The sequence below is a fragment of the Brachyhypopomus gauderio genome, unplaced genomic scaffold (assembly GCF_052324685.1).
Source record: "Brachyhypopomus gauderio isolate BG-103 unplaced genomic scaffold, BGAUD_0.2 sc97, whole genome shotgun sequence".
Taxonomy (NCBI): Eukaryota; Metazoa; Chordata; class Actinopteri; order Gymnotiformes; family Hypopomidae; genus Brachyhypopomus; species Brachyhypopomus gauderio.
Genome location: NW_027506918.1, coordinates 447396 through 474188, shown reverse-complemented (window position 1 = coordinate 474188; position 26793 = coordinate 447396). Strand labels below are relative to the sequence as shown.

General features: G+C 42.1%; 1 protein-coding gene across 3 annotated transcripts; it reads left to right on the top strand.

Annotated features, from left to right (window-relative positions):
* Nucleotides 1-1356: 1356 nt before the first annotated feature.
* Nucleotides 1357-26592, top strand: LOC143496623 (GTPase IMAP family member 9-like). 3 transcript variants are annotated; one of them, XM_076992802.1, is made up of 7 exons: nucleotides 1357-1528; nucleotides 3355-3396; nucleotides 10362-10388; nucleotides 12076-12102; nucleotides 21657-21683; nucleotides 25055-25078; nucleotides 25524-26592. In XM_076992802.1, exons 1-7 carry the CDS (start codon nucleotides 1516-1518, stop codon nucleotides 26318-26320), a joined length of 957 nt encoding a protein of 318 aa, XP_076848917.1. In that variant the 5' UTR covers nucleotides 1357-1515; the 3' UTR covers nucleotides 26321-26592. The 3 variants fall into 3 exon arrangements, with proteins under 3 accessions (XP_076848917.1, XP_076848918.1, XP_076848919.1); XM_076992803.1 differs by lacking the exon at nucleotides 21657-21683; XM_076992804.1 differs by lacking the exons at nucleotides 21657-21683; nucleotides 25055-25078.
* Nucleotides 26593-26793: the final 201 nt, after the last annotated feature.

The following is a 26793-nucleotide window of genomic DNA, read 5'->3' as shown; positions in this document are numbered from 1 at the left end:
TTCATTCATTTATTTACAGTATACAGCAATAAAACACTGGAATCTCATATTGCAGTGCTTTTCTTGTGCAGTGAAATTCGAATCAGAGTGCAGACATATTATGAACTGTAACTTACATTACAGAACAGACTACAAGATGACCATGTGAAGCTTGTGTGGAGATTTGTTTAGCAAAATGAAAAGCATCTAGAAGTTCAAAGACTGTGTCTTCATTTATCACAATAGGCACACTTTGCAAAGGCAGAATAGGGTAAACGTTCTCCCTATAGAGGGAGAAAGAATCTGTTTATAATACATAGGGAACAGTTCCTTTTGAGCATTTAAAAAACCATTGAATGTATTTCAAAGCTTTGTGAGCCATACATCATAGTAATGACTTAAGAAATACTGAATAATACGATAACTACCATGTAATAAACCACAGTAACCAGAGTAACCTCCATCCAACCCGTTTCTCTGAATTGGAGCTCCTGGGTGCTCCTGGAGCTCACTGGGTCAGAAACTCATGCATTAGCATACCTAGTAGGCTAGTCGATTTTACTATAGCTATGGTGAGCAGTATACTTTGGAAGGAGAAAGAGAAATCTCATGCTGATTAAGACTGATGTAAATTCTCAGTCTGAGCTGCATGCATGGGATTAAATGACACTAATTATATATAAGATTTAAATTTCTTTCTTTCCCCCTTGTAAGATTTGTCGTGTCTTTTTTTTTTAGAAATTAAGTTTTTAAAAAAAGGTCTCAAAAGTGAGTGTTTAATCAGATATTTTATCATGACATTTTGCCATGCTTGTCAACACTTGCTGAGTCTGTAATGGTGAGTGACTGAGTCATCTTAGCTCTTCAGCAACATGCACCAGAGAATGTGCGAGAGAATGTGCTAGGAAGCCAACCAGACTGTTGAGGTGCCACTACACGGAGAGCATGGTCCTGAGAAAGTGCTGGAGGTACATACTGGAGATAAAAGTCTTTTGAAGCTGCACTCATGCTCATGTCACACTGTTCCATGGAAGTGGACACAACTCACATGTATCCCAGACCATCAAAGACCTGCAAGCATCCACACGTCACCATATTTTATAAACACACTGTACAGTGGTACCGTGCTTTTGTCTTTCGATCATTCCTCATCACACTTGTACACAACTGATTTACAAGATGGCGTTCCTAAGACTATTTGATAATTATATTTTGGTTTTGCCATTGTAGTTTGATGATATTATATATACAGTATGATATGGAAGGGGGAAGGGTGACTGCACCTGAGTGTTTTACTTTCGATTCTGTGTGTATACAAAAGAACATGTTGAGGTTAGCTGAGAGTTCAAACCAATCTTGCTGAAGGTTGATCACTGTCCAACAACATATCTTCTTTTAACAATCACTTTTTTCATAGATTGTATAAGCTGAACAGACTTCTGCAAAATAACTAAAGAGAAATCCTCAGTGGTGCCTGTGAGATTGCTGTGACAGTATTGTTTCAACCAAAAAAATAAAAACAATTATTTTGAAGACATGAGTGATCAGGGTGAGTATGAAACATTTTGTAACATTCACCATTACCTTGTTGATATATGAAGCATAATGACACTGTCTAACAAGTCCAGCATCCAAGCTGAAAGTGGAAGGTTTTTCAGTTGATAGGCTTTGTTTAAATAGTTCTTAAACATACAAAAGAGCGTGGTGTGAGATTATAATAGTATACTGGTGCACTACAGTACATAATACAGTACACTATTACTATCTCACACCACGCTCTTTTGTGTTCGTTTAAAAATAGAAAATTCTGGATGAGCCGCTACTCTTTTGGTACAGTCAGGGAAAATATAACGTCTAGTTCATTTTAACTTACTTTAACGTTCACTTTCTGCTTAAAAGGCTGTTATACTCAGTGATGTATAAAGTATTAGAGACCCATTGTAACGTGGCTCGCGCCACGGAGCGAGGAGGTGGACACAAACGCTGAGAAGAGCGAGATTTATTCGAGGGAATACCATAATCGTCATCGCTTAGCCAGTCCGGGTCCATAACGGGAGGGCAGTCCGTAAAACATGCATACACGGGCATGACAAGGACAAGGGACACGAGTACATACAAAGAATCAAAGAAAGCAGGAACACACTACGGCCAAGTACAAAGAATAAACAGTCAAAATACCCGACAAAGGACAAGGGAGACTCGGGCTTATATACATGGGACTGAAAACAAGGGACAGGTGTGAATGATAATACAGGGGCGTGGTAACAAACGAAGCATCACGAAGACAAACGAGCTGGGCGGGATGAACAGACACGGAACACAGACATGAGGGAGTTCGGAGTGACAGCTACGGGAGGGGGGCATGGTCATATGTGACACCCATACTTGAGTAAAAGTACAAGTACTCTATCAAAAAATTGACTTGAGTAGAAGTTGAAGTGTTCTTTAAAAACTTTACTTAAGTAGAAGTACAGAAGTATTCAGCATTTTTTTGTACTTAAATGAATCATTCAGATCAACATTTCCCCCATGTGTGGACACAAATATGGCCAGCAGAGCAAGTTTGGGGTTAGGTTAGATCTAAAAGATAGAACAACTACAAAGTGTGCCGACTATGTGCATTAAGGAAGGTTTAGGCAGGGATGGGAATGCATCAAAGCTGTAGTTCCATCATGCAGAAACAGGTGCAAGCAAAGTATGTGTTTACATGTTTCAAATATGTGGAACTTCAAGAACAAGGGTTTAAGAAGATAAAATGTTTATGAAGGTTTTTTAGCTTCATTAAATAGCCAAACAAAACAAAAAAAGATCCTGAGTAAACACGTTAACTTAAAAGGTTTTTGTTGAAGGAGCTGTAAAATTAAGAATCATTTACAGCAATTAGCAGAATGAGAAAGATAACTATTGGGAACAAAGCAGCACAGCTAAAAAACAATATGAACCAAGAAGAAACAGGCAGAATAGATTGGAATAGAGAACAGGTGATATGTTAAAATAGCCTAACGCACTGCCACACTGACAAAGTGATACATTGACACACTGATACACTGCCACACTGACACTCTGCCACAGATACACTTGCAGACTGATTAACTGCCACACAGATACACTGGCACACTCATACAACACCGGCACACTCATACATGGATATTCTGACACACTGTTACACTGACAATCATTGCCACACTGGCACACAGATGTACTGACACACGGATACACTAACACACTGATAGACTAACACACTGATACACAGACCCTCTAACACACTGACACAGTGATACACTACCACAGTGATACACTGATACACTGCTTGTGGGTTTCTTTCTCTCTTTCTGTCTGTCTTCTGAATTTTTGAAATTTTTGGTTTTCTTCCAGTACATTTGCTTCAAAATGATGAGAATTCAGACGACTGGTCTGGTGAGTATTCATTAAAATATGGATCAAATTACATATCAAATTAAGATGCCTGTGGCTATGGGAGGCTGTACAAATCAAGCTATGTTTAAAGAAAAGACTTTTGTTAATACAGAAGTAAAAGATGAAAACAGCAATCACTTAACATATTCACAAACATCAAAAGTCCATGAACGAAAGGGTTCACAAGCAACAACCCACAGGGCTAAAATGTACAGAGGAATATTTATACTGAGGAAGGAAGACACAGGTATCACAAGGAACACCACTCACAAGATGGTGACAAAGTGGTAAATAAATAAGTGGGATGTTTGATTTGTATTGGTTTCACGTCTGTATACTTCCTGTTAGAGTTGAGCGATATGGGAAAAAATCTTATCACTATAATGTTTTTCATATCAATCGATATCGATATATATCACGATATAAATCAAAACGCTATTTCCTTTAAACTTTAAGTGAGAAATTAACAACACGACTATAATACAACTCTTGTTTCTGGCTACAACCTGCAGATTGTTAATCATAAGAGTTGTTATACAGTGTAAAGGCTTTGATATCGTCTTCAGATTCACAACACACGGGTGTCAGGAAAGGGTTCCAAAGTTTAATAAGAACTGTAACTGAAGAAGAAAAGTTGAAACTGAGGGGCAGAAACACGGATAAGGGAATGAACAAAATTTTTGAGTCTGATTGAGCATCACAGACAGTAAATCATAAATCCCCTTACATATAGTCTCTCATTATGTTGAATGCCGCTGTTACGACTCCTCAGCAGAATCTGACTCCCCTCGTTTGCACACATATAAAGATGCAACAGATGATATTTGCGATTTCCGTTGTTTGTATGCATAAATAAGGCGTAATCTTCAAGTGTTCATCATAGCAAAACAAAATGAGTGCTCAGTGAACTACATTATAATCACTGTAGCTCTCAGGACTGAAATGTCTGGTTAACATCTTTTTTTTAATTTTGGTGACTTATCCGCATGTGTATGCTATTCCACATAAAGCACGTCAAGTGTCTAATAATATAACCCTTTTTATATTAACCTTTTTAATGGAGGGTTTCATTTTAATCCAAATATCTGTAGTGTCTTTATGTGCACGCAAACGAGGGGAGTCGGATTCTGCGGAGGAATTGAAATTCAGCACAACTGGACTGGAATTTCGAATGCTCTTTAAATGTAGCTAGATAGATAACTAGCTATTTAGACAAAAACTAAGGGTAAAGGTCTTTTTACTAAGGGTAAAAGGACACCACTAGTTTTGAGACATTGCATCATTTGTCTTACACGTGATAAAATTGCTTATCACTTTATTTCAAGCTAAATGCTCTTTAAATATCTTGTTTTTGATCACTGATGATAATTATTTTCATTTGAACTTTAATACTTATTGAGCAAAAATAGTTTCTATAATAGTACATTGAATTTACACACATGGGTCAAAAATGACCCGCATTCATATCCAGTGTTATATAATGCTGGTGGGGTTTTTCTGTGTTCCTGTCTTTTGAATCTATTCCTTTTATGATTGAATATTTCAAGTATTCATTAAATATCTTGTTTTTGATCACTGCTGATCATTATTTACATTTGTACTTTAATACTTATTGAACAAAAATAGTTTCTATAATAGTACATTGAATTTACACACATGGGTCAAAATGACCCCTTCATCCAAATGTGATATAAAATAAAGTAACATAATCCAATAATAACTAGTTTTAAGTTGTTACTTTAGTAGTGAGTGGGGTCAAACATTTATTTGGTTTTTACCACATATTTTTCATTTTATCACACACACACAATGTCAGGTTTTCAAAGTGACCACCCAAATGCAGACATCAAAGGAAGAGGAAATTTAAACAAAGCATCTTCAAAATAACCAATAAAGGGTATAGGCAAGATCCAAAAACAGAACATGGAGGAACAAGACAAATAGGGAAAGCCGGACAGGACAACAAGACCTTAAGATTATGACTCTGACTATGATGACTATAAGATAAATACCGCAACACTTAGTGTGGAAGACTAATGATGCAACAAAGGCTGAACAGAAAACTGGACTTGAATACAAACACAGACAAGGGAACGAGGGACAGGTGAAAAGACGCTCGGGTGAGGACAGTGAGCAGAAAACAGGTGGGTGACTGGCAGATCGGTGCAGCCTCTGCAGTGTCGCGAACGCTGTAACGGACCGTTGTGGTGAAGGGTTTTTACTGGTCTACATTCCAAGTCTCACCTATGGTCATACTGTAAGCTTTGGCTAGTATGAGATCATGAATACAATGAGACAAAGAATGAGACTGCGAATACAAGCGGCTGAAATGAGTTTCCTCTGCTGGGTGTTCGGGTCTCCCTTAGAGATAAGGTGAGGAGTATGGTCATCTGGGAGAGACTCGGAGTAGTCTCGCTGCTCCATCTTGTAGAGAGGAGTCAGTTGAGGTGGTTCAGGCATCTGGTTCACCTGCCCCCTGGGCTGGCTGGCCTTTCTGTCTCTGCACCTTTTCCTCTTTCTGTCTTTGGGAAGAGGGCAGCGAGCGCACCTCTTCCTCTGTCGTTGGCCCTCCTTGGTGATGTCTTTTTGAGGATGGGTGGTGGCTGTGGTTTGTTTTTGTAACCCACATCTTCCCACTGCCTCAAGCACATGCTGTTGGAGTTTGGGTGAGCCCTCCATGTACCTCTTCATATGTGTCATGACAAGATTTTTGTTCAGTTCCTTGATGAATAGCAGCCATGCAGCGTTCACACCACCCATATCACCAGGGTGTTGTGCAGGTGAATTCACACCACCCATATCACCAGGGTGTTGTGCAGGTGAATTCACACCACCCATATCACCAGGGTGTTGTGCAGGTGAAGTTGGTGTAGACATTGAGGATGGAAACACCCACCATGTTGTACTAGAGAACCACAGGCCTCTTCGAGGTTCAACAGTTAGCTAGTAAATAATAATTACTTGTGACCTTCTTACAAGTAATGTACTCACTCTCAAGGTAACCTAAACCTAATAAAATATTACAGTATGTACAATTGTCTTTCCCAAAGATCATCAAAATATTTTCTAAAGTAATGTTAGAACAATTGAAAAAACAATACTTGTGTGATGGGAGCTGTGGTGAGTTATGAAATGGTAAATGCATGTGGGTCGTTTGTGACCCATGTGTGTAAACTTGATGTATAAATACAAAAGATGTGTTTTTTCTGAAAGTAAAAAAGGAAAATAAGAATCAAGATTTGTATTAAACAAAAACAAGATATTTACTGCAAACTTGGGATATAAAATGATTAATGATTTATTAATTTAAAAGATGTACCATAGAAACACTCAGCCAAACATGAAGTAACATAGAAAATGAATGCGGGTCATTTTAGACCCATGTTGTGCATTAGAGGGGTAGTGATACAAAAAGGGTTTTTATTCAAAAAGTAAGAAATGAAAAAATAAATTAAGGATATATGATGATCAAAAACAAGTTAATTGAGGAATACCTTGAAGGCTGAATGATTAAATTAATTTATTGCAAAGATATAGAAAATAAAAACTCAGCTGGGTCACTTTTGACCCATGTTGCGCATCAAAGGGTTAATGAATATTTGGAATATTCAATCATAAAAAGAATAGATTCAAAAGACAGGAACACAGGAAAACCCTACCAGCATTATATGACACTGGATATGAATGCGGGTCATTTTTGACCCATGTTGTGCATTAGAGGGGGTATGCATATGTTGCGCATCAAAGGGTTAAATGTAGTGAACTAGGTATTTATGTAGTGAATGTAGGTATTTAGACAGAAACTAAGGCTTAAAATTCCATTTAATACAACATAGTTTCTATCTAAATAGCTAGCTAGTTCAGTTAATACAGCTGCTACATTTAAAGAGCTATAGGCCTACTACTTAAATCCCGTTTAACGTAATGAGAAACTGTGTAACACAATAGTTGTTTATGGCTAAAAACCTACAAAGTGCCTGCGTAAAAGCATTTGTTGAGAAAAACTTCCGTTGTGTTGTGGTCTAACGTTATAGACGGGCAGGCATGATGCAAACGCAGGATAATGCAATTAGAATTATTAGTTTAATATACAACGAGGGAAGACACGGCAACAGGGAAGCAAGAGTTTGTAAGGGGAACCACATTTAGGCCAACACAATGTTTATCAGTCTCAGGTCCATAGGCGGGCAATGCAGTCACTGTGGAGACTGGACAACGGGCCGTGGATAACCCCCTTGGAGTTTCAGGGCCAGGAGCCGTAGGTGACTCCCTCTGGGTTGCGGGGTCAAGAGCCAAGGGATTGTCTAGGGAAGGCGTCGTGGCCAGCGAGGAGATGTTCAGAGGGATTGAGGCCGGCGAGGAGATCCTTGGAGGCGACGGGGCCCGTGAGACAGCCACAAGGGGCATAGCCACTGGTGCAGTGTCGTCAGGAGGCAGGACCGCCGGCGTGACATCATCGGAAGGCGGGGACGCCGGGGCACCGTCGTCAGGGGCCGGGGACACTGGGGCAGCGTCATCAGGGGCTAGAGAGGCGTCATCGGGAGCAGCAGGCGCCGGGGCAACCTCATCGGGAGCTAGGGTCATATTACTAGGGACCTAGTGTCATATTACTAGGGTCGGTCATTCTGTAACTTTTTCGATGGGCAGGCATGACGCAAACGCAGAATAATGCAATTAGAATTATTAGTTTAATATACAACGAGGGAAGACATGGCAACAGGGAAGCACTATAAACGGGAAACACACAGGAGCCAACACGATAGATAAACGGGGAAAGATAACTAAAGACAATAACTATACAACTACACATTTAAACTCACTGAACACAAAGGAATGAGGAAGCGACAAGGAGAACAACCATAAGTTACAACCTAAACATTTAAACACTACTAGGAGAATCACAGATAATAAACGGGAACTAACTGAAACTGAAAGGGAAACAAACAAAGGTAAACTGAGGCTGCTTTAATTGAGAACGGTGAAAAGGCACGGAGGGAATCAACGGGTGAGGCACATGCTACAAGACACAAAAGGGGAAACAAACTAATCGGAGGGAGAATCGGAGGCGAGCGGAGACAAGGCAACATGAGGGTACCAGAGGTGGGGACTCGAGTCACATGACTTGGACTCGAGTCAGACTCGAGTCATTAATATTAAGACTTTTGAGTTGACTTGAAAAAATATTCAGAGACTTAGACTTGACTTGGACTTTTACACCAATAACTTGGGACTTGAATTGGACTTGAACCTGTTTACTTGCAAAGACTCGGGACTTGAGGATAAAGACTTGGACTTACTTGAGACTTGCAAAACACTGACTTGGTCCCACCTCTGTAGGGTACTTACACTCAACGACCAACAACAATAGACTGGGCAGGGGAAACTAAATACACAGAAACAGGGAAATGAAACGAGACACAGGTTAAAACAGTGAGTGCAGAGGGCGTGACAGACAGAGGGAACTATGGAAATGGGGAGACAAGGCAGGACAAGGGAGGAGGGCAGAGTTGGGCATGACATGTGGCTGGATTTGCAGCGTTTCTGAATTTGTAGTGCGTTTCAGAAATGTAGTGCACACCTCATTTTGATGAACTTGCTTTGCGTATTTAATTATTAGCACGTGCGCTAAGCGGCCACTATTCCTACTTTCAGTGCTGTAGCCTATGCTTCAACCCTGAAATGGCTGTTTCAAATACTCTAGTTCATCCGCTTGATTGGTCTGGGCAGCGCTATTGTCATTGGCTATTCATATTGTCTGTCAAAACATGGCGGGAATTGAATTTTATCGATTTCAATCAAATGCGTCTTATATTTCTATTGAGACGTTATAATGACCTTATAGTTTTATCGCCCAGCCCTACTTCCTGTGGTTTCTTTAGTTTTGTTATTAATCTCCTTCAAAGTCCGCACTTGCGTCCAGCCTCCAACCGTTACAGTTAGAAGCATGCTAAGCATTTTCTATTGCATTGATCTTTATGGTTTGATCTGGTTTGACTGTTTTTCACGTTTTGGATTTTGTACCTCTGCTTGACTTGGACTGCTTTTTCACATTGACATTGGATTATTATTTTTTCTCCCTTGATCTGGGTTTGATCCGTGCTTTCTTTGACTACACCATTCGTCACAGTGTAGCAAATCTGGAAATCACAATGTATGATTTTTTGAACATCAGCCAATCAGCAAAAATTTTGGCCCTCAAAGACCTGTTAGTTCACCTCTAAAAAGTCCACCTCCACTTATTCTAAATTAGAAGCACCTGTTTGCGGTCGTTAGCTGCATAAAGACACGTGTCCACCCTAGGGCTACAGGGAAATTGCCAAGCAGCTTGATCCAGGCTCGCTGATGAACATTTGCATCACCGAATTAAAATATAATATTTGTGAATGTAATAATAGAAACACTTAGAATATTGTACAGTAGCCAGTTGAAAATGTTGCCATATGTGCACATGTACACTTGAGCTTTCATTTTCCTTGTCAGCACCATTCACTTCTGTATTCAAATCTGATGTTGAAGGATTACACAGGCAAACAGGGCAGTGCAGGTTAGGCAGAGGAAATAAAGAAGTACACGGGAATATAGTGTAGTCAAGCAACAGCAACTTGGAACAGGCAGGAAATCAGTACACAAACTGAGCAATGTGGGGACAGAGAAACAGACCCAAGACAGTGAAACAAAAAAAATGAATCATTACTGAATCATAATTAAAGAATAAACCAAGCAGCACAGTTAAGAAACAGTGAAGAGGAAGGAACAGGTTGTCATTATTAGCACACTCTAATTGGAGAACAGGTAATCTGTTAAAACAGCCTGTAATGGGGAGCAGGTGGTGAGGATAACACACCAACACAAAAACACAGATACGTTGATATACTGACACATTGCTTTTAGGTTAGGATTAGGCTTGTGTGTCGTCTGAATCCAGAAAATAGAATTTTTGAAATACAGTTTTGTTTTTCTTACAGCATCTTATAACAATGATGAGATTTCTGGTGAGTATACATTCAAATATGAATCCAATTACAAATAAATGAACTTAAAACTACAAACTGAAGCTGCATTTCCTGGAGCATACTGTGATATTGACATCGGTGTAAGTAAATGCATATTTCTATGGCAGCAAATACAGCTTATAAAAACATGTATCATGCAGACATCCCAAGTTGCAAAAGTTGATTTCAGGGATTTCAGTGAAGACAATCACAACAGTTTGGAACATTAAATACATTATGCAGTTAGCAACTGGTATAGGTTTACAATACATTATCAGTGATCAAGTATTTAGAAATCACCTACTGCATGTTCACTTGAAATTTACTGGATCACAGAATATTGTAAACTTTTTAGCTAAAAGGCCAGCTCAATGTTCTTCAGTCTCCCAGGGGGCTGGACTATTTGTGAAAAATTAAATATACAAAAAATAAAAATCAAGAATTCAGAATGTATGATTAAAAAAATAATTTCTTTGTATGTTACTGCTAGGGCTGCGAATCTTTGGGAATCCCACAATTCGATTCAGAATCGATTCTTGGGGTCACAATTCGATTCAAAAACGATTCTCGATTCAAAACGATTCTCAGGATCTCAGGAGCTACTCTGGTCTGGTGGCATGAAAGCAGAATACATTTATAAAGATATTATAATTGTAAATGTTTGATTAACATATTGCAATAACGTAAACACACAAAGGTAAATCCAAGACAATATGTCTGATTTATTTATTCTTGTACACAGGCATCCCAAGTTGCAAAAGTTGATTTCAGGGAGGTTACCCCCCCGGAGGTTAAGTTGTTGAGCGGGGGGTGGGGGGGGGGGTGTCGAGTGAAAGTTGTTGAGCGTGGTGGGGGGGGAAGGCGGCGGCGAATATAAGTAAGTTGTTGAGCGGAGAACAGGCCAATCAGAACCCCCTCTCTCTCCTTCCCACTCGCGATTAGAGAAAAAAAAGTCTGTCGCCTGTGTGCGCGTTTGTGTGGGTCACTCGTTCTGAATTCCGGGAGATTATATGTGACTCGCGGGTATCAGGGAGACACTACCGAAATGCGGGAGACTCCCGCAGCTTCCGGGAGACTTGGGATGTCTGTGCACATATGTTTTTAACTTGTACAAACACAACACAATATCTTTGAGGCTGACACTCAAGCTACTTGAACTGCTCACAGTTATCAGAACACTACATTAAACTAATAAAACTGTAATAAAATAAATAACATTGGTAGGCTTAGGCTAGCTGCCAGAACTCAAAAATTTAATTATACAAAAATACTGCTTAGGCAACTGGGAACAGGCAAGAAATCAGTACACAGACAAATTGAGCAATGTGGGGACAGAGAAACAGACCCAAGACAGAGAAACAGAAACATGAATCATTACTGAATCGTAATTAAAGAATAAACCAAGCAGCACAGTTAAGAAACAGTGAAGAGGAAGGAACATGTCCTTATTAGCATACTCTAATTGGAGAACATGTAATCTGTTAAAACAGCCTGTAATGGGGAGCAGGTTGTTGAGGACGACACAACACACCAACACAATGACAAACTGACACATGGGCACACTGACACAAAAACACACTGATACGTTGATATACTGACACATTGATTTTAGGTTAGAATTAGGCTTGTGTGTCATCTGAATCCAGAAAATAGAATTTTTTTAAATACAGTTTTGTTTTTCTTACAGCATCTTTTAACAATGATGAGAGTTCTGGTGAGTATACATTCAAATATGACTCCAATTACAAATAAATGAACTTAAAACTACAAACTGAAGCTGCATTTCCTGGAGCATACTGTGATATTGACATCGGTGTCAGTAAATGCATTGTTACGTTTGCTGAGGTGTAGGCGTGACGCAACTGCAAACTTGGAGAGGTTTAATAACGAAATGAAAACAAAACAACAGAGTGTAAACAGAAATGCTACACAACGAATGGAGAATCTACATAAACACAGTACAGACAATACACCAAGGCTAGTAAGAAACGCTACACAACTAATGGAGAATCTATATAAACAGAGTACAGACAATACACCAAGGCTAGCAAGAAACGCTACACAACTAATGGAGAAACTATATAATTAGAGTACAGACAATACACCAAGGCTAGTAAGAAACGCTACACAATGAATGGAGAAACTATATAAACAGAGTACAGACAATACACTAAGGCTAGTAAACACATCCAAGTAAAATACAAACATAAGTCGAGCAACAGAAACTCGAACTAAGATCACAGACCCTCAGGAAAACAACTAACACCAATCAAAGAGAAAACAAGACACACCAATACTTAACGATATGACGAAACAGCGAAGGGAAACGCGGAAGAGGAAAACACTTAACTGGGCTTGGGTAGACTAGACTAGGCGACTCGGAGAACAACGGAGAAATAGGTATGAATCCGAAACTAGAGACAACTACATAAATAAAACAAACAAGCGAGAGCAGAGACAACACGCACATAAGCTTAAACAGAAACTAGGAACAAACGAACAATGACCAGAAACACGGAATACTTAGGGACTACGAAGAACTACGGCAGACGAAGGAGCACAGCAAACGGCCGACGTCGGTGAATGAGACAGGGGGAAACTAAATACACAAGAAGGGGGGAAAACAAGACACAGGTGCAAACGTTGATGAAAGGGGTGTGACAACCAGAAGGGAACCATAACACCGGGGAACTAGCCAGGGCTAGGGCATACGACACAGGACTGGGGCGGAAGGCGGAGCTAGACGTGCATATTTCTATGGCAGCAAATACAGCTTTAAAAAAACATGCATCATGGTCAACACAAATCAGCTTTATAAACTACAGCTGTGAGAAAAAATGATATATACTGGACTAATGTTTATCATGACATACGAATAAATAAATCATACTTTATAGATACAGAAGGTATCACTAATTATGAAACATAGAGCATTTTGATATATTCAAAGACAATCACAACAATTTGGAACATTAAAAACATTATGCAGTCAGCAACTGGTATAGGCTTACAATACATTATCAGTGATCGAGTATTTAGAAATCACCTACTGCTGTCATGCGAACCCCCAGGGAACAGGGGACTCGCGGGGTTTTTGTACGAGATGAACCCAGGGGCAAAACCCAAAAGAAAACACGACAAACTGAGTCCTCCGCGGGAAACGCCGAAAAGGAAAACTGAGTATAACTCAGAAAACGAAAACAGAAAAGAATACGGAACTCCCTTGACGTGAGAACAGGTGAGTGAAAACAACAAAAACGGTGGAGACAAAACTGTGTAACAAGGGAGCACAAACGAACAAAGAAAATACAAGCCAGAGAAACTGACTGGAATGAAAACAAAAGGCACACGGAGGAAAACCACTCAACGTGTCGTGATAAAAAAGGGAGCACAAACGACCAAAATAAATATAAGCCAGGAAAGGGAGCTGGCTGAAAACAAAAGAACAAAAACTAAATGTGGCAATAACTACGCCACCCCACTTTTATAGAGGGTAGGGGATCCCTGCAAGGCTTCTCAAATAAATGAGTTATAAGGCAGTTTAGCGAAAATATGTATATTTTATTTAATCCAAGCAATAGATAAAAACATCTTCACCACCCATCTCAGCGAATGCGGTACTCAGAGGGATAACACCGGTTAACAGTCAACCCTAGTCAGCACATGGAGATGGTAAATACAAATCCCACACAAGTAATAACCCTTTGTGGTCATACCCACAGGACAGAAGCAAAACAGCACAACAAACTTCGTAAAACAACCACAAATGTACCAACGCAGCTTCCACGACACTGCCGCACGCCAAACCAGCCAGCTCCCCCCTTGTTGGTTGAGAGTAGAGAAGTCATAAGCTGCCAATGACTCCAGAGTTTTTATAACCTTAATGAGCCCGCCCCACCCATAATTTATCCCAGCTGTAGGCCTACATCACGTCTTATTCTCACACCCATTATTAGCCATGCCACATTCACCCCCTCTTCCAAAGTTCACCGTCCCGGTGAACCAGTTAACTCACCAAAAGCCCTACTGCCAAGGCCGGAAAACATTAAGAACAGAGCTGGGTGTACCTGAGCTATAAACAGAATTTGACATAGCTGCACGAGGGAGATGAAAAGGATTTGGGTGCTGTCCTGCTGTACTCCGGACGGACCGCCGCACTATAGGAATAGGTAAAGGCTCCTGTCCTTGACCCTCAAGCATCAGAGGCTCCTGAGGAGCTAAGGGGATAGATAACGCGCTGGCTGTATGCCCCTGCTCTCCCTGAGCAGGATTAACTACCTGGCCTGAACAAGGCTCCAACACCCTGGAAACACCAGCTGCAGGGGACCTTACACACAACAATACATCTCCCAACGCGCTCTCTTCTTCTGAGTCATCTAAACTTGCCTCGGGGTGCCCAGGTAGAACAGGTTCTACAATGCCCCTCTCCGCTGACACCGGTGGGCTTGCTTCCATGGCCACCACCTTTAATTCTGACCGGTGTACCGTTTTACAGCCCCCCTCAATCCCCATTGGCCTAATCTTGTACAAGGTTCCCACCTGATCCAAACATTCAACTATCTCAAAGATGGTAGAACTCCAAAGATCCTGTACTTTATGCCTACCCTGAAAGTGGTTCCTACAACGTATCCGTGTACCTGGAGAGAGTATAAGTGCCGGTACATTATGATGACGCCTACGGTACGCTGCTGCCTCCTCCAAATGCCCTTTTGCCTTAGCATACACCTCAGCCAAATGCTCCCTATGTTGGGTCACCCAATCAGAGAGGTCAACGTTTTCCTCCCCCTCCTCATTAACATTCCCCAACAACCTGTCAATAGGCAGCTGCGGTTTCTGCCCAAACATCAACTCATATGGTGAATACTGGGTTGACTGATGTACAGTGGTATTATAGGCAAACACTAGCTGTGGTAACAGTTGTGGCCACTTCCTTTTCTTTTCTTGGGGCAATGTTCTAAGTAAATCATGCAATGTCCTATTAAATCTTTCGCATTGCCCATTGCCCTCAGGATGGTATGGTGTGGTCCGGCTCTTTTCTACGCCATAGAGCTCACAAAGGCGTCGCAGCAACTCCCCCTCAAAGCTACGACCCTGATCTGAATGAATCCTTTGGGGTACCCCATACACATAGAACCACTTTTCAGTTAACACCTTTACCACTGTACTTGCTTTCTGGTCAGGCACAGGATATGCTTGGGTAAACTTTGAAAAGACATTAGTGATTACCAACACGTTCTCTTGTCCGCTACTAGCTCGTTCCAAAAGGGTAAAGTCGATGGCCACAATTTCTAGAGGTCGCGTGGCCAACAAACTGCCCATAAATGTTCTTACTTTAGGGCAGGTGGCCTTAGCCACTGAACATCGGCCACACTGGAGGCACCAATCCCTCACATCTTGCCACATCCTTGGCCAGTAACATCGTTGCCGCACAAGCTCAGTAGTGCGTTCTATGCCCTGGTGACCATGATGGTCATGCAGACTGGCGAGAACCTCACCCTGCAGTGCTTTTGGCAGCAACAACTGCAGCACTGGGCGGGTTGCTGATGGAAACTGGACTTGTCTATACAAAACACCCTCCCTCTCTGTAATCCTGGGCCATTGCCTAGCCAATTCTCTTAACCCCTCTATCTCCCTCTTTAATTCTACCCCTGTAGGCTTCTGCCCTCGCCTCCAATACTGCAAGAACGCAGAAACACATGGATCAGCTGCTTGTAACGCCTTAAGATCAGCCTTACTGCGACTAGGAACTGCATCTATGGCCTGAGACTCCGCCAACAAGTGGGGTTTCTCAGGGCCACCTACCTGAAAGACCACCTCAGGGGGAATAGAAAGCCCGCCCACCACCCCCAAAGAAGAAGGTTCAGGAGGTGCAGGCAATCTTGAAAGGGCGTCGGCATTACGATTAGCCGTGCCTGGACGATACCGGATCTCATAATCAAACAAGGCTAGCTGAGAGGCCCACCGCTGTTCTACCGCCCCCAATTTTGCAGACTGTAAGTGGCTCAATGGGTTGTTATCAGTATAGACGACAAATTTATTGCCCAACAGATACTCCCGAAATTTTTCCGTTACCGCCCACTTTAAAGCTAGCAGCTCCAATTTCATAGTACTGTAGTTCGACATGTTTCGTTCAGTAGGTCGCAACCCACGACTGGCATATGCAATAGGTCGGCGCTGCCCATCCACATCCTGAGACAGCACAGCTCCCAGCCCTGCATGACTCGCATCAATTTCCACTTGGAAAGGGCGAGTAAAATCAGCATATCCCAGCACTGGTGCCCTCACTAATCGCTCTTTAAGGCCTAAGAAGCTCTTTTCACAGGTTTCATCCCAATGCTGCCCGAGAGGGCCCTGGATTCTAGGCCTAGGTTGCTTCCGCGAGCCCTGTAACGCACTCACCAGTTGGTGAAGGGGAGCCGCCAATTGGGCAAACCCTTCCACGAACCGCCTGTAATATGAGGCGAAACCTAGAAAGGACCGCAACTCTTTAACCGTTGAAGGCCTTTTCCATTCCTCTACTGCCCGGATCTTCTCTGGGTCGGTGGACACACCCGCAGCGGAAATAACATGACCCAAATAACCCACCTCTGTCTGAAAAAACTTACATTTCTGTAGCTTTAACTTTAGATTATGCTGTTGCAACCTGCCCAGCACCATATCCAATCGTTGGAGATGCTGCGGGACAGTTTGAGAGAAAATAACAACATCATCCAAATATAACAACAGTGAATGGAAACTCTGGTCACCAAAGATCCGTTCCATTAGCCGCTGGAACGTGCTCGGCGCATTACATAATCCAAACGGCATACGATTGAACTCGAACAAGCCGAACGGCGTGCAAAAAGCAGTTTTCTCTCTATCTGGTTCAGCTACTGCCACCTGGTTGTACCCACTGGCCAAATCCAATGTGCTAAACCATTTGGCACCACCCAACGCATCTAAGGATTCTTCAATTCTAGGCAAAGGAAAGGTGTCTTTGCGCGTTTTAGCATTGAGCTGACGATAGTCAACACACAGTCGAATAGACCCATCCTTCTTTTGAACAACCACGATAGGCGATGCGTAGGGGCTTGTACTAGGGCTTGCTACATTACGATCTACCAACTCCTGTATATGAGCTTTCACTAACTCATACTGGGACGGTGCAAGACGCCGATACCGCTGCCTCACTGGAGTAGAGTCCACAAGAGGGATGGTATGCTGAACCAATGTAGTACATCCCAAGTCACCATCATGCTGGCTAAAAGCGTCACGATACTTCTCCAAGGTATTCCTAACTTGGTCCTGTTCTTGAACTGAGAGAGACGGCCAGGTAAATTGGGAAAAATCAATACTACACCCACTATCCCCTTGGACAGACTGAATCGTCACTACCTGCTGCTGCTCATCTCTATGGACTTGCACGGTACTACCACTAGACCAGCCTTGGGGTACATGAAGTTCCCCCAACACCACTTTAGACTGAAGCCACCTATCCTGATACCCCACGTTTACCACCGGAACCTGCACGACTCCCTGGTTCACAGTCAAAAGGGCTGAAGGTATAAGGAGGTCACCAGGCAATTGGCCCTCCACAAACGACGCGGGCTCCAACACCCCAGAAGAAGGTACACCCCCCAGACCACCATGGCACGATGCGGGCACCAACTTCATAGTACCAGCTGGTATTCGAACGGCAGGGCCACGCTGTGTCCTCACCAGGCCCACTCTACCCCTTCGACAGGTACGTTCCCAATGCTGACATTGAGAAAAGGCACGTTGCCACACCTTACCATCCCGTTGAACATCTGGGGAACGGAACAAGGCTGGCCCATGGTGCAGAAACAGTTCGTTGTAGCAACGGCTAATTATATTCATTCCCAGTAAACCGGGAATAGACTCCTTAGCAAGATGAGCAGTAGAATTACAAGAACTTTTAGTAACCAATATGCCCATGCAGGGCAAAACCTTGCCCAAAACACAGACATTGGCTTCCAGATACCCCAAATATGGAATCTCTAATCCATTAGCAGCCTTCAACTGCAACCATGGACAAGACTGCAAGGATGACTGCAAACGACCCTGTAGATGCTGACAAAAGAACTCCTCTGTAACTGTGCTTACCATAGACCCAGTATCCAATAAGCATGCCACTGTCACCCCCCCAATCTCAATCTCCACTGTAGGACATGTGCCAATCAATCTAGTTGCACTTGAGAATCCAAAGCCCCTTTCCTCCCCTCCCGACGCCTGGGCGATAGCATCTAGTTTTCCTGTTGCTGAACAGTAGCGCTACCTACCACCCCTCCAGCTTCCAAAGCCGCCCTTCCATCTACCTTACACCAACGAGCAATATGCCCAGGCTTACCGCAACGTAGACATATCGGTTTGCCATCAGCCTGAAACCGATAGCGAGAATCACGGTTGAGAGAGTGACTTGGAGGGCCAGTAGTTACTGGAGACGAATCAAGACGTCGCATGATAGCGTCCAGCTGGGCTTGTTGCTTCCGCAGGCCCTCCTTTAAAACAGCCAACTCATCAGAGCGATTAACCAAAACGGCATTCACATCTCCCTCCCGCTCGGCTATTGAATGGGTATTGCAAGAATGTACACGGGAGCGATGGCCAAGGGACTCACCCTCCTCAACCCAACGAATAGCCTCACTACGAATCTCCAAAAAGGACGCCTCAGGATGCACACGAACTTGCCGCCTAAGCTCTCTTCGCAGTAAGCCATCACGTATGTGCTCAATAAACTGATCGCGCAAGGTAATGTCAGGGCTGGCGAAACAAGAAGGATCCCTACGCTTCACAGCCTCCATTAAAAACATTAATGCGTGGGAATAAGCCCTCAATGACTCGCCCTCCCGTTGTCGCCGCTGAAAGAACTGAGTCTGGAGGCTAATATACGACTGTGAACACCCATACACACTAGTTAAAATACTAAAAATACCTTCTGCCCCTTCCGTCTCCGAAGCCGGACGAAACTTAACTTCCGCTTTCGCTTCGCCATCCAACAAATCAAATACAACTAGTGCCTGCTCCCCCCTAGACCCAGGACGTAATGCCAAATACCTCCGCACTTCCTCCACCCACTCTTCCACCTTCAGGGAATCTACAGCTAGGTTTCCTGAAAACCTGGGACATTTTCGGTCCCTAGGCAGATAAACATAACGATCTACCGCCCCACCCACCATAGAAGAATTCCCTTGAACCAGCCTGGGGGTGGAGGAGTTTATTGAAGTACCTTCTACTGCATCGTCTACTCCGGCAGCTACAGGCGCCTGAGCTACCTCCTCCCGAAGTCTAGTATTCTCCGTCCTAAGCTGCTGAACCAACTCGGTAAGAGCCTTAAGCTGGTCTGCCAAATTTTCATCTGCCATTATAAAAAGGGGAAGAAGAGAGAAGAAAAAAAGGAAAAAAAAATTACTCCCCACAACAATAAACAAAATCAATAATCACACACACACACTTCCCCACCCCCCTAAAAAATAATAATAAATAAATAAATCTGCAACTGGAAGTGGCTCGGTCACAATTCCCAGTCTTCTCCTGGATGCCGAAGTTCTTCTGTTGCCGTCTACTCTTCAGTCCACCTGTGACCACTGTCTTCCTTCTTTCTGTGCCTTTCCCCAACTCTTCTAATTACTAATCCGAATACTGAGCCACTATAACTTTGACCACCAATCGGTTAAACAGCCTTCATCTAATCACCGATCCTGCCAACTGCGCCAAAATGTGGCAATAACTACGCCACCCCACTTTTATAGAGGGTAGGGGATCCCTGCAAGGCTTCTCAAATAAATGAGTTATAAGGCAGTTTAGCGAAAATATGTATATTTTATTTAATCCAAGCAATAGATAAAAACATCTTCACCACCCATCTCAGCGAATGCGGTACTCAGAGGGATAACACCGGTTAACAGTCAACCCTAGTCAGCACATGGAGATGGTAAATACAAATCCCACACAAGTAATAACCCTTTGTGGTCATACCCACAGGACAGAAGCAAAACAGCACAACAAACTTCGTAAAACAACCACAAATGTACCAAACGCAGCTTCCACGACACTGCCGCACGCCAAACCAGCCAGCTCCCCCCTTGTTGGTTGAGAGTAGAGAAGTCAAAAGCTGCCAATGACTCCAGAGTTTTTATAACCTTAATGAGCCCGCCCCACCCATAATTTATCCCAGCTGTACATCATGTCTTATTCTCACACCCATTATTAGCCATGCCACATAAAAATAGAGAAAAAACAGCTTGGGGAAAACTTGAGAAAGGCCAGTAAGGGCGCAGGAGAAGAGACCTCGAAAAACAGTAGAGAGAGAGAGAGAGAGAGAGAGAGAGAGAGAGACGACTGCTCAGTAACCGGGAATAAGGCTGGCTGCAAGAGCGAGAGGCAACAAACAACTCAGCAGTGAGGCACTGCAACCGTGCCCATTAAATAGGGGAAGGCACAGCTGCAGGTCCTCACTGCTGATTGCGTCTCCCATGAGAATCCGCTCGTGGGTTCCCTCCAGTGGCGACAGGAGGGATGGTCCTGGACCCAGCCCTGACAACTGCATGTTCATTTGAAATTTACTGGCTCACAGAATATTGTAAATTTTTTAACTAAAAGGCCAGCTCACTGTTCTTCAGTCTCCCAGGGGGGCGGACTATTTGTGAAAAATTAAATATATAAAAAAAAATCCAGAAATCACAATGTATGATTTTTATATAATTTCTTTGTATGTTACTGCTGCAACTAAGTATTTTAACATCTTCCAATCAGCAGAAATGCTGGCCATCAAAGACCTGTTAGTCCACATTAGACACACCTGTTTGCAATCGTTAGCTGCATTAAGACTACCTGTCCACCCCACATAATCGGTAAGGCTCCGACTACTAACCTGACTAAGACCATAGAGCTGTCCAAAGACACCAGAGACAAAATTGTAGACCTCCACAAGGCTGGAAAGGGCTATGGGGCTATTGCCAAGCAGCTTGATCCAGGCTCGCTGATGAACATTTACATCACATGTTGCGATTGGCAGTAACAAACGTCGAACCTAACATTGACTGTCTTGTCAGCTGAAAGTAGGTTCATAGTTCACACTAATTATGGAGAAGCACTGTATGAGGTAGCATGATGGAAATTATTAACTAATATGTAAATTAAAATTTAAAATTTTATAAATTACAAACTTACTACAAATAATGCAACCATTATTCACAGTTTAGGGTTAGGGTTGTGTGTCATCTGAATCCAAAAGACAGAATTTTTGAAATAGTTTTGTTTTTCTTACAGCATCTTTTTACAATGATAAGCGTTCTGGTGAGTATACATTCAAATATGAATCCAATTACAAATAAATGAACTGTAACAAGGGGACGGGTGTGACGCAAATGCAAGAAAGAGAATTATTTATTAAATAAAGCAGGCAACGGACCACACAAAGGAAAATAACTAGGTAAAGCGGTAAGTAAACTAAGGAGAACATGTGAAAGACAAAACAGAGAACCTACAAGGACAACTTAGCAAACAGAGTACAAACATGCCACGACAGACCTCAACAAATACTGAAACACCAAAGCGCAAACTTGATTACACAGGACAGGAACACAGCACAAAAACACAGACCAATACACAGACGCATGAAACACAATCGCTGGAATCATTAATAACCTACGTAGAACTAGGACAAAATAAACAAGCGAACGCAGATACATACACGCAGGTAAACATATGAATCTAAAAGACGGAGACACGCTAATACAAACAGAACCTACTGGGGAAACTAACAGAAGGGGAGAGGTGTACGAAGGAATAACTCAACACTTAAACAGAGAGACAAGACCAAAACAGGGAAGACAAACCAGAACAAACCCAATAACCACGAGGGAGAAGTGAAGGGAAGCCTCAGGCTACAGGACGCTAAATGCGCAGAGGAAAAGACATAAGGAGGAACAGGGACATAGCAAACACACAACGACCGACACGTGAGTGAAACACCATGGGGATTATATACACAGAGAACAAGACGGTGAAACGAGACGCAGGTGAGGACAATGATGGCAGGGGCATGGCAGACAGGGGGAGAGACCATGGGGGCAGGGAAACTAGACGGGGCCAGGGAGGAGGGAGGGGTTGGACGTGACATAAACTTAAAACTACAAACTGAAGCTGCATTTCCTGGAGCATGCAGTGATATTGACTTCGGTGTAAGTAAATGCATATTTCTATGGCAGCAAACACAGCTTCAAAAAACATGTATCATGGTCAACACAAATCAGCTTTATAAACTACAGCTATGAGCAAAACTGATATATACAGGACTAATGTTTATCATGACATATGAATAAATAATTTATTTGTATGTTACTGCTGCAACTAAGTATTTGAACATCTTCCAATCAGCAGAAATTCTGGCCCTCAAAAACCTGTTAGTCCACCTCTAAAAAGTCCACCACCACTTATTCTAAATTAGACACACCTGTTTGCGATCGTTAGCTGCATTAAGACTACCTGTCCACCCCACACAATCGGTAAGGCTCCAACTACTAACCTGGTTAAGACCATAGAGCTGTCCAAAGACACCAGAGACAAAATTGTAGACCTCCACAAGGCTGGAAAGGGCTCGCTGATGAACATTTACATCACCTGTTGCGATTGGCAGTAACAAACATGGAACCTGACATTGACTGTCTTGTCAGCCGAAAGCAGGTTCACAGTTCACACTAATTATGGAGAAGCACTGTATGAGGTAGCATGATGGAAATTATTAACTAATATGTAAATTAAAATTTTGCATTATAAATTACAATCATACTACAAATAATGCAACCATTATCACAGTTTAGATATTTTTTTACTAAAACCTAGCCACTTGGGTGCACACACCAGTGTATTTTAGTGCCAGTCCCAAGCCCGGATAAATAGGGAGGGTTGCGTCAGGAAGGGCATCCGGTGTAAAAACTGCACCAAATCAAATGATGCGGATCAAAACAGAAATTCTATACCGGATTGGTCGATGCCCGGGTTAACAACGACCGCCACTGGTGCTGTTGTCCAACAAGGCATTAGTGGAAATTGGACTACTGTTAGGACAAGGAGGAGGAGGAGAGGGGGGAAGAGGGTTCTGAAGCTGAAGGAGAGGAGACAGAGTAGGAAGGTGGAGGTTAGAGCAATGTGGGGACAGAGAAACAGACCCAAGACAGAGAAACAGAAACATGAATCATTACTGAATCGTAATTAAAGAGGAAACCAAGCAGCACAGCTAAAAACAGTGACGAGGAAGGAACAGGTTGTCCTTATTAGCATACAGTGGTACCTCGAGATACGAGCTGCTCTATATACGAGCGATCCAAGATACGAGCACCGAGACGAGCAAAATTTCTGTTCGACACCCGAGTGCACGCTCGAGATACGAGCATGAACCGGTCATCACAGCCATTCGCACGTGTGCTTTGCAACGAGTAACAGTACGTACGGTGTATACAGTACAGTATTTCAATACTACAAACGTTTTTTTTTTTTGCATTATGGCTCCAAAGAAAGGCTCTAGTAGTGGAAAGTCCAGTGAGAAGAGAATGATAACTATAGAAACTAAGCAGGAGATTATTCACCTGCATGAGAAAGGCACTCGTGTAGCCGAACTCGCTGGTCTGTTCGGCCAGAGTACATCCACCATTAGCACTATCCTGAAGCAGAAGGACAACTTTAAAAGTGCAAACACGGCGAAAGGCTTGACGATATTGTCCCAACTTCTTTATTAATAAAGAACATGTCTTTTTTTCCACATTTATGCTAGTTTTGTGACTTTTTTAAGGACCGGAACCAATTACAATACTTTACATTGTTAAATTGCTTCCAGAACCGAGCAGTTCGAGATACGAGCACGGGTCTGGAACGGATTAAATTCGTATCTCGAGGTACCACTGTACTCTAATTGGAGAACAGGTAATCTGTTAAAACAGACTGTAATGGGGAGCAGGTGGTGAGGACGACACACCAACACATGGACACATTAGAGGGTTTTCCATCCACCGAGTTTTTGCGCATTTTGAAAATGCGCATGAAAAAAGCTGGATGGAAAAAGTCCAAAATTCGAAAAAAAGCCCAAATATTGCAAAAAGATTTTTATGCTAGGAGGAGGTGGAAAAGTTAGACTATCGCATCGCCAAAATTCGGAAAAACTGGATGGAAAAGGGTTTTTCGCATAAATGATGACGTATCATGCCTCAAGTCATGTGGTTCTGTACATGATCACGATGTAAAGATGGCAAATGCATACAAAAACAGTTCTGGAGAGAGCAAAAATTGAATTTAACTTCTCCATGTATAGAAAAGAAAAAGAAAAAAATGTTTCAAAACCTCAATGTGTAAAAATGCGTAACTGCCAGATGGATGTAAAATCACTATTGTTTGGCGTCCTCTCACGTGATCTAAAATTTATTCGCATAACTGTTATGAATGGAAACAAGGCTTAATTCTCATTTTTTTCTGCCGAAACGTGGAAATTGCGCATTATTTTTTCGAAAGGTTTGGATGGAAAGCCGGCTAAAGACACACTGACAGATGGGCACACTTGACACAAATACACACTGATACGTTGATATACTGACACATTGCTTTTAAGTTAGGGTTGTGTGTCGTCTGAATCCAAAAGACAGAATTTTTGAAATACAGTTTGGTTTTTCTTACAGCATCATTTTACAATAAGCGTTCTGGTGAGTATACATTCAAATATGAATCCAATTACAAATAAATGAACTTACAACTGCAAACTGAAGCTCCATTTCCTGGAGCATGCAGTGATATTGACATCGGTGTAAGTAAATGCATATTTCTATGGCAGCAAACACAGCTTTAAAAAAACATGTATCATGGTCAACACAAATCAGCTTTATAAACTACAGCTGTGAGCAAAACTGATATATACAAGACTAATGTTTATCATGACATACGAATAAATAAAACACTCTAAAGATACAGAAGGTATCACTAATTATGAAACAGAGCATTTTGATATATTCAGACAATCACAACACTTTGGAACATTATGCACAATACATTATGCAGTCAGCGACTAGTATAGGCTTACAATACATTATCAATGATCGAGTATTTATAAATCACCTACTGCATGTTCATTTGAAATTCACTGTTTCACAGATTCTGAAGTGAGGATTGTTCTGGTGGGTAAAACTGGAGTGGGAAAGAGTTCATCAGGAAACACCATCCTGGGCACAGAATATGCCTTTACAGCAGAAGCTTCACCTTCATCAGTTACAGAGGAGTGCAGCAAAAAGACTATGAACAACCATATGGGTAGAACAGTCACAGTGGTGGATACACCTGGCATCTTTGGATCATCGACAGAGGAAGAAACATCTGCTCAAATAAAGAAGTGTGTGCACATGTGTCTTCCTGGTCCTCATGCATTCCTGCTGGTGATCAGTGTGGGGAGGTTCACACAGGAGGAGCAAAATGCTGTGGAGTGGATTCAGAAGTTTTTTGGAGAAGAGGCCTTAAAATACACCATCTTTCTGTTCACTCATGTCGATCAGCTGAAAGGAAAAAAATTGGATCAGTTTCTAAAGAAAAATGATGACCTTTGGAATTTGATCAAAAGGTATGGTGGATATTTTGGATTCAACAATAACAATGTAAATGACAGGACTCAGGTCACAGAGCTCCTGCAAATGATAGATGAGATGGTGAAGAAGAATGGGGGCAAGCACTACACCAACGAGATGTTTCAACAGGCCCAGAAGAATGAAACGATTAAAGACGTGGTACTAGGAGTGGGATCAGTGGTGGGGGCAGGAATAGTCGTGGCAGGAGGGGTGGCAATTGGGGTGGCAGAGGCTGTAATATTGGGACCTGTGGTAATTGCAGCTGGTGGCGCTCTTGCTATTGGAACAGGGGTGAAGCTCCTATATAAAAAGCTGAAAAAGCAGACACCATAAAACACCAAATGAACCACGAGCATTCATTGTCTGAATGTTTGTCTGAATCATGCACGGCATTGAAATCATAGCTTTGTAATCATGTCATCTTACTTTCTTTTACACTTTTACTGGTCTTTCATAATTTTTTTATTTGAAAAATCTATAACCAATTGTACTGTTTATAGCTTTTAAAAAATTCTTTAATTAATGATACTGTTAACCTTCTGTACTGTTAATCTTTTGCAAATCCGTAACAATTTTTATTTGTAAAGTCCATAAAATATTAAATATTAAAATATTCCACTGTAATTGCTGGACTGTGTATGAACTGTACTAATCTACAAACTGTGACGCTCGGGGCAGGGCGAAGGAGAAGGCACAAAATCCTTGCTTTCACAAACGTAACTTTTATTTCACACATAAATATAGTGCGAATAGCGCACGTGAAACAATCACACTCTTAAACATGAAAGACTCAGACAAAGACGAGC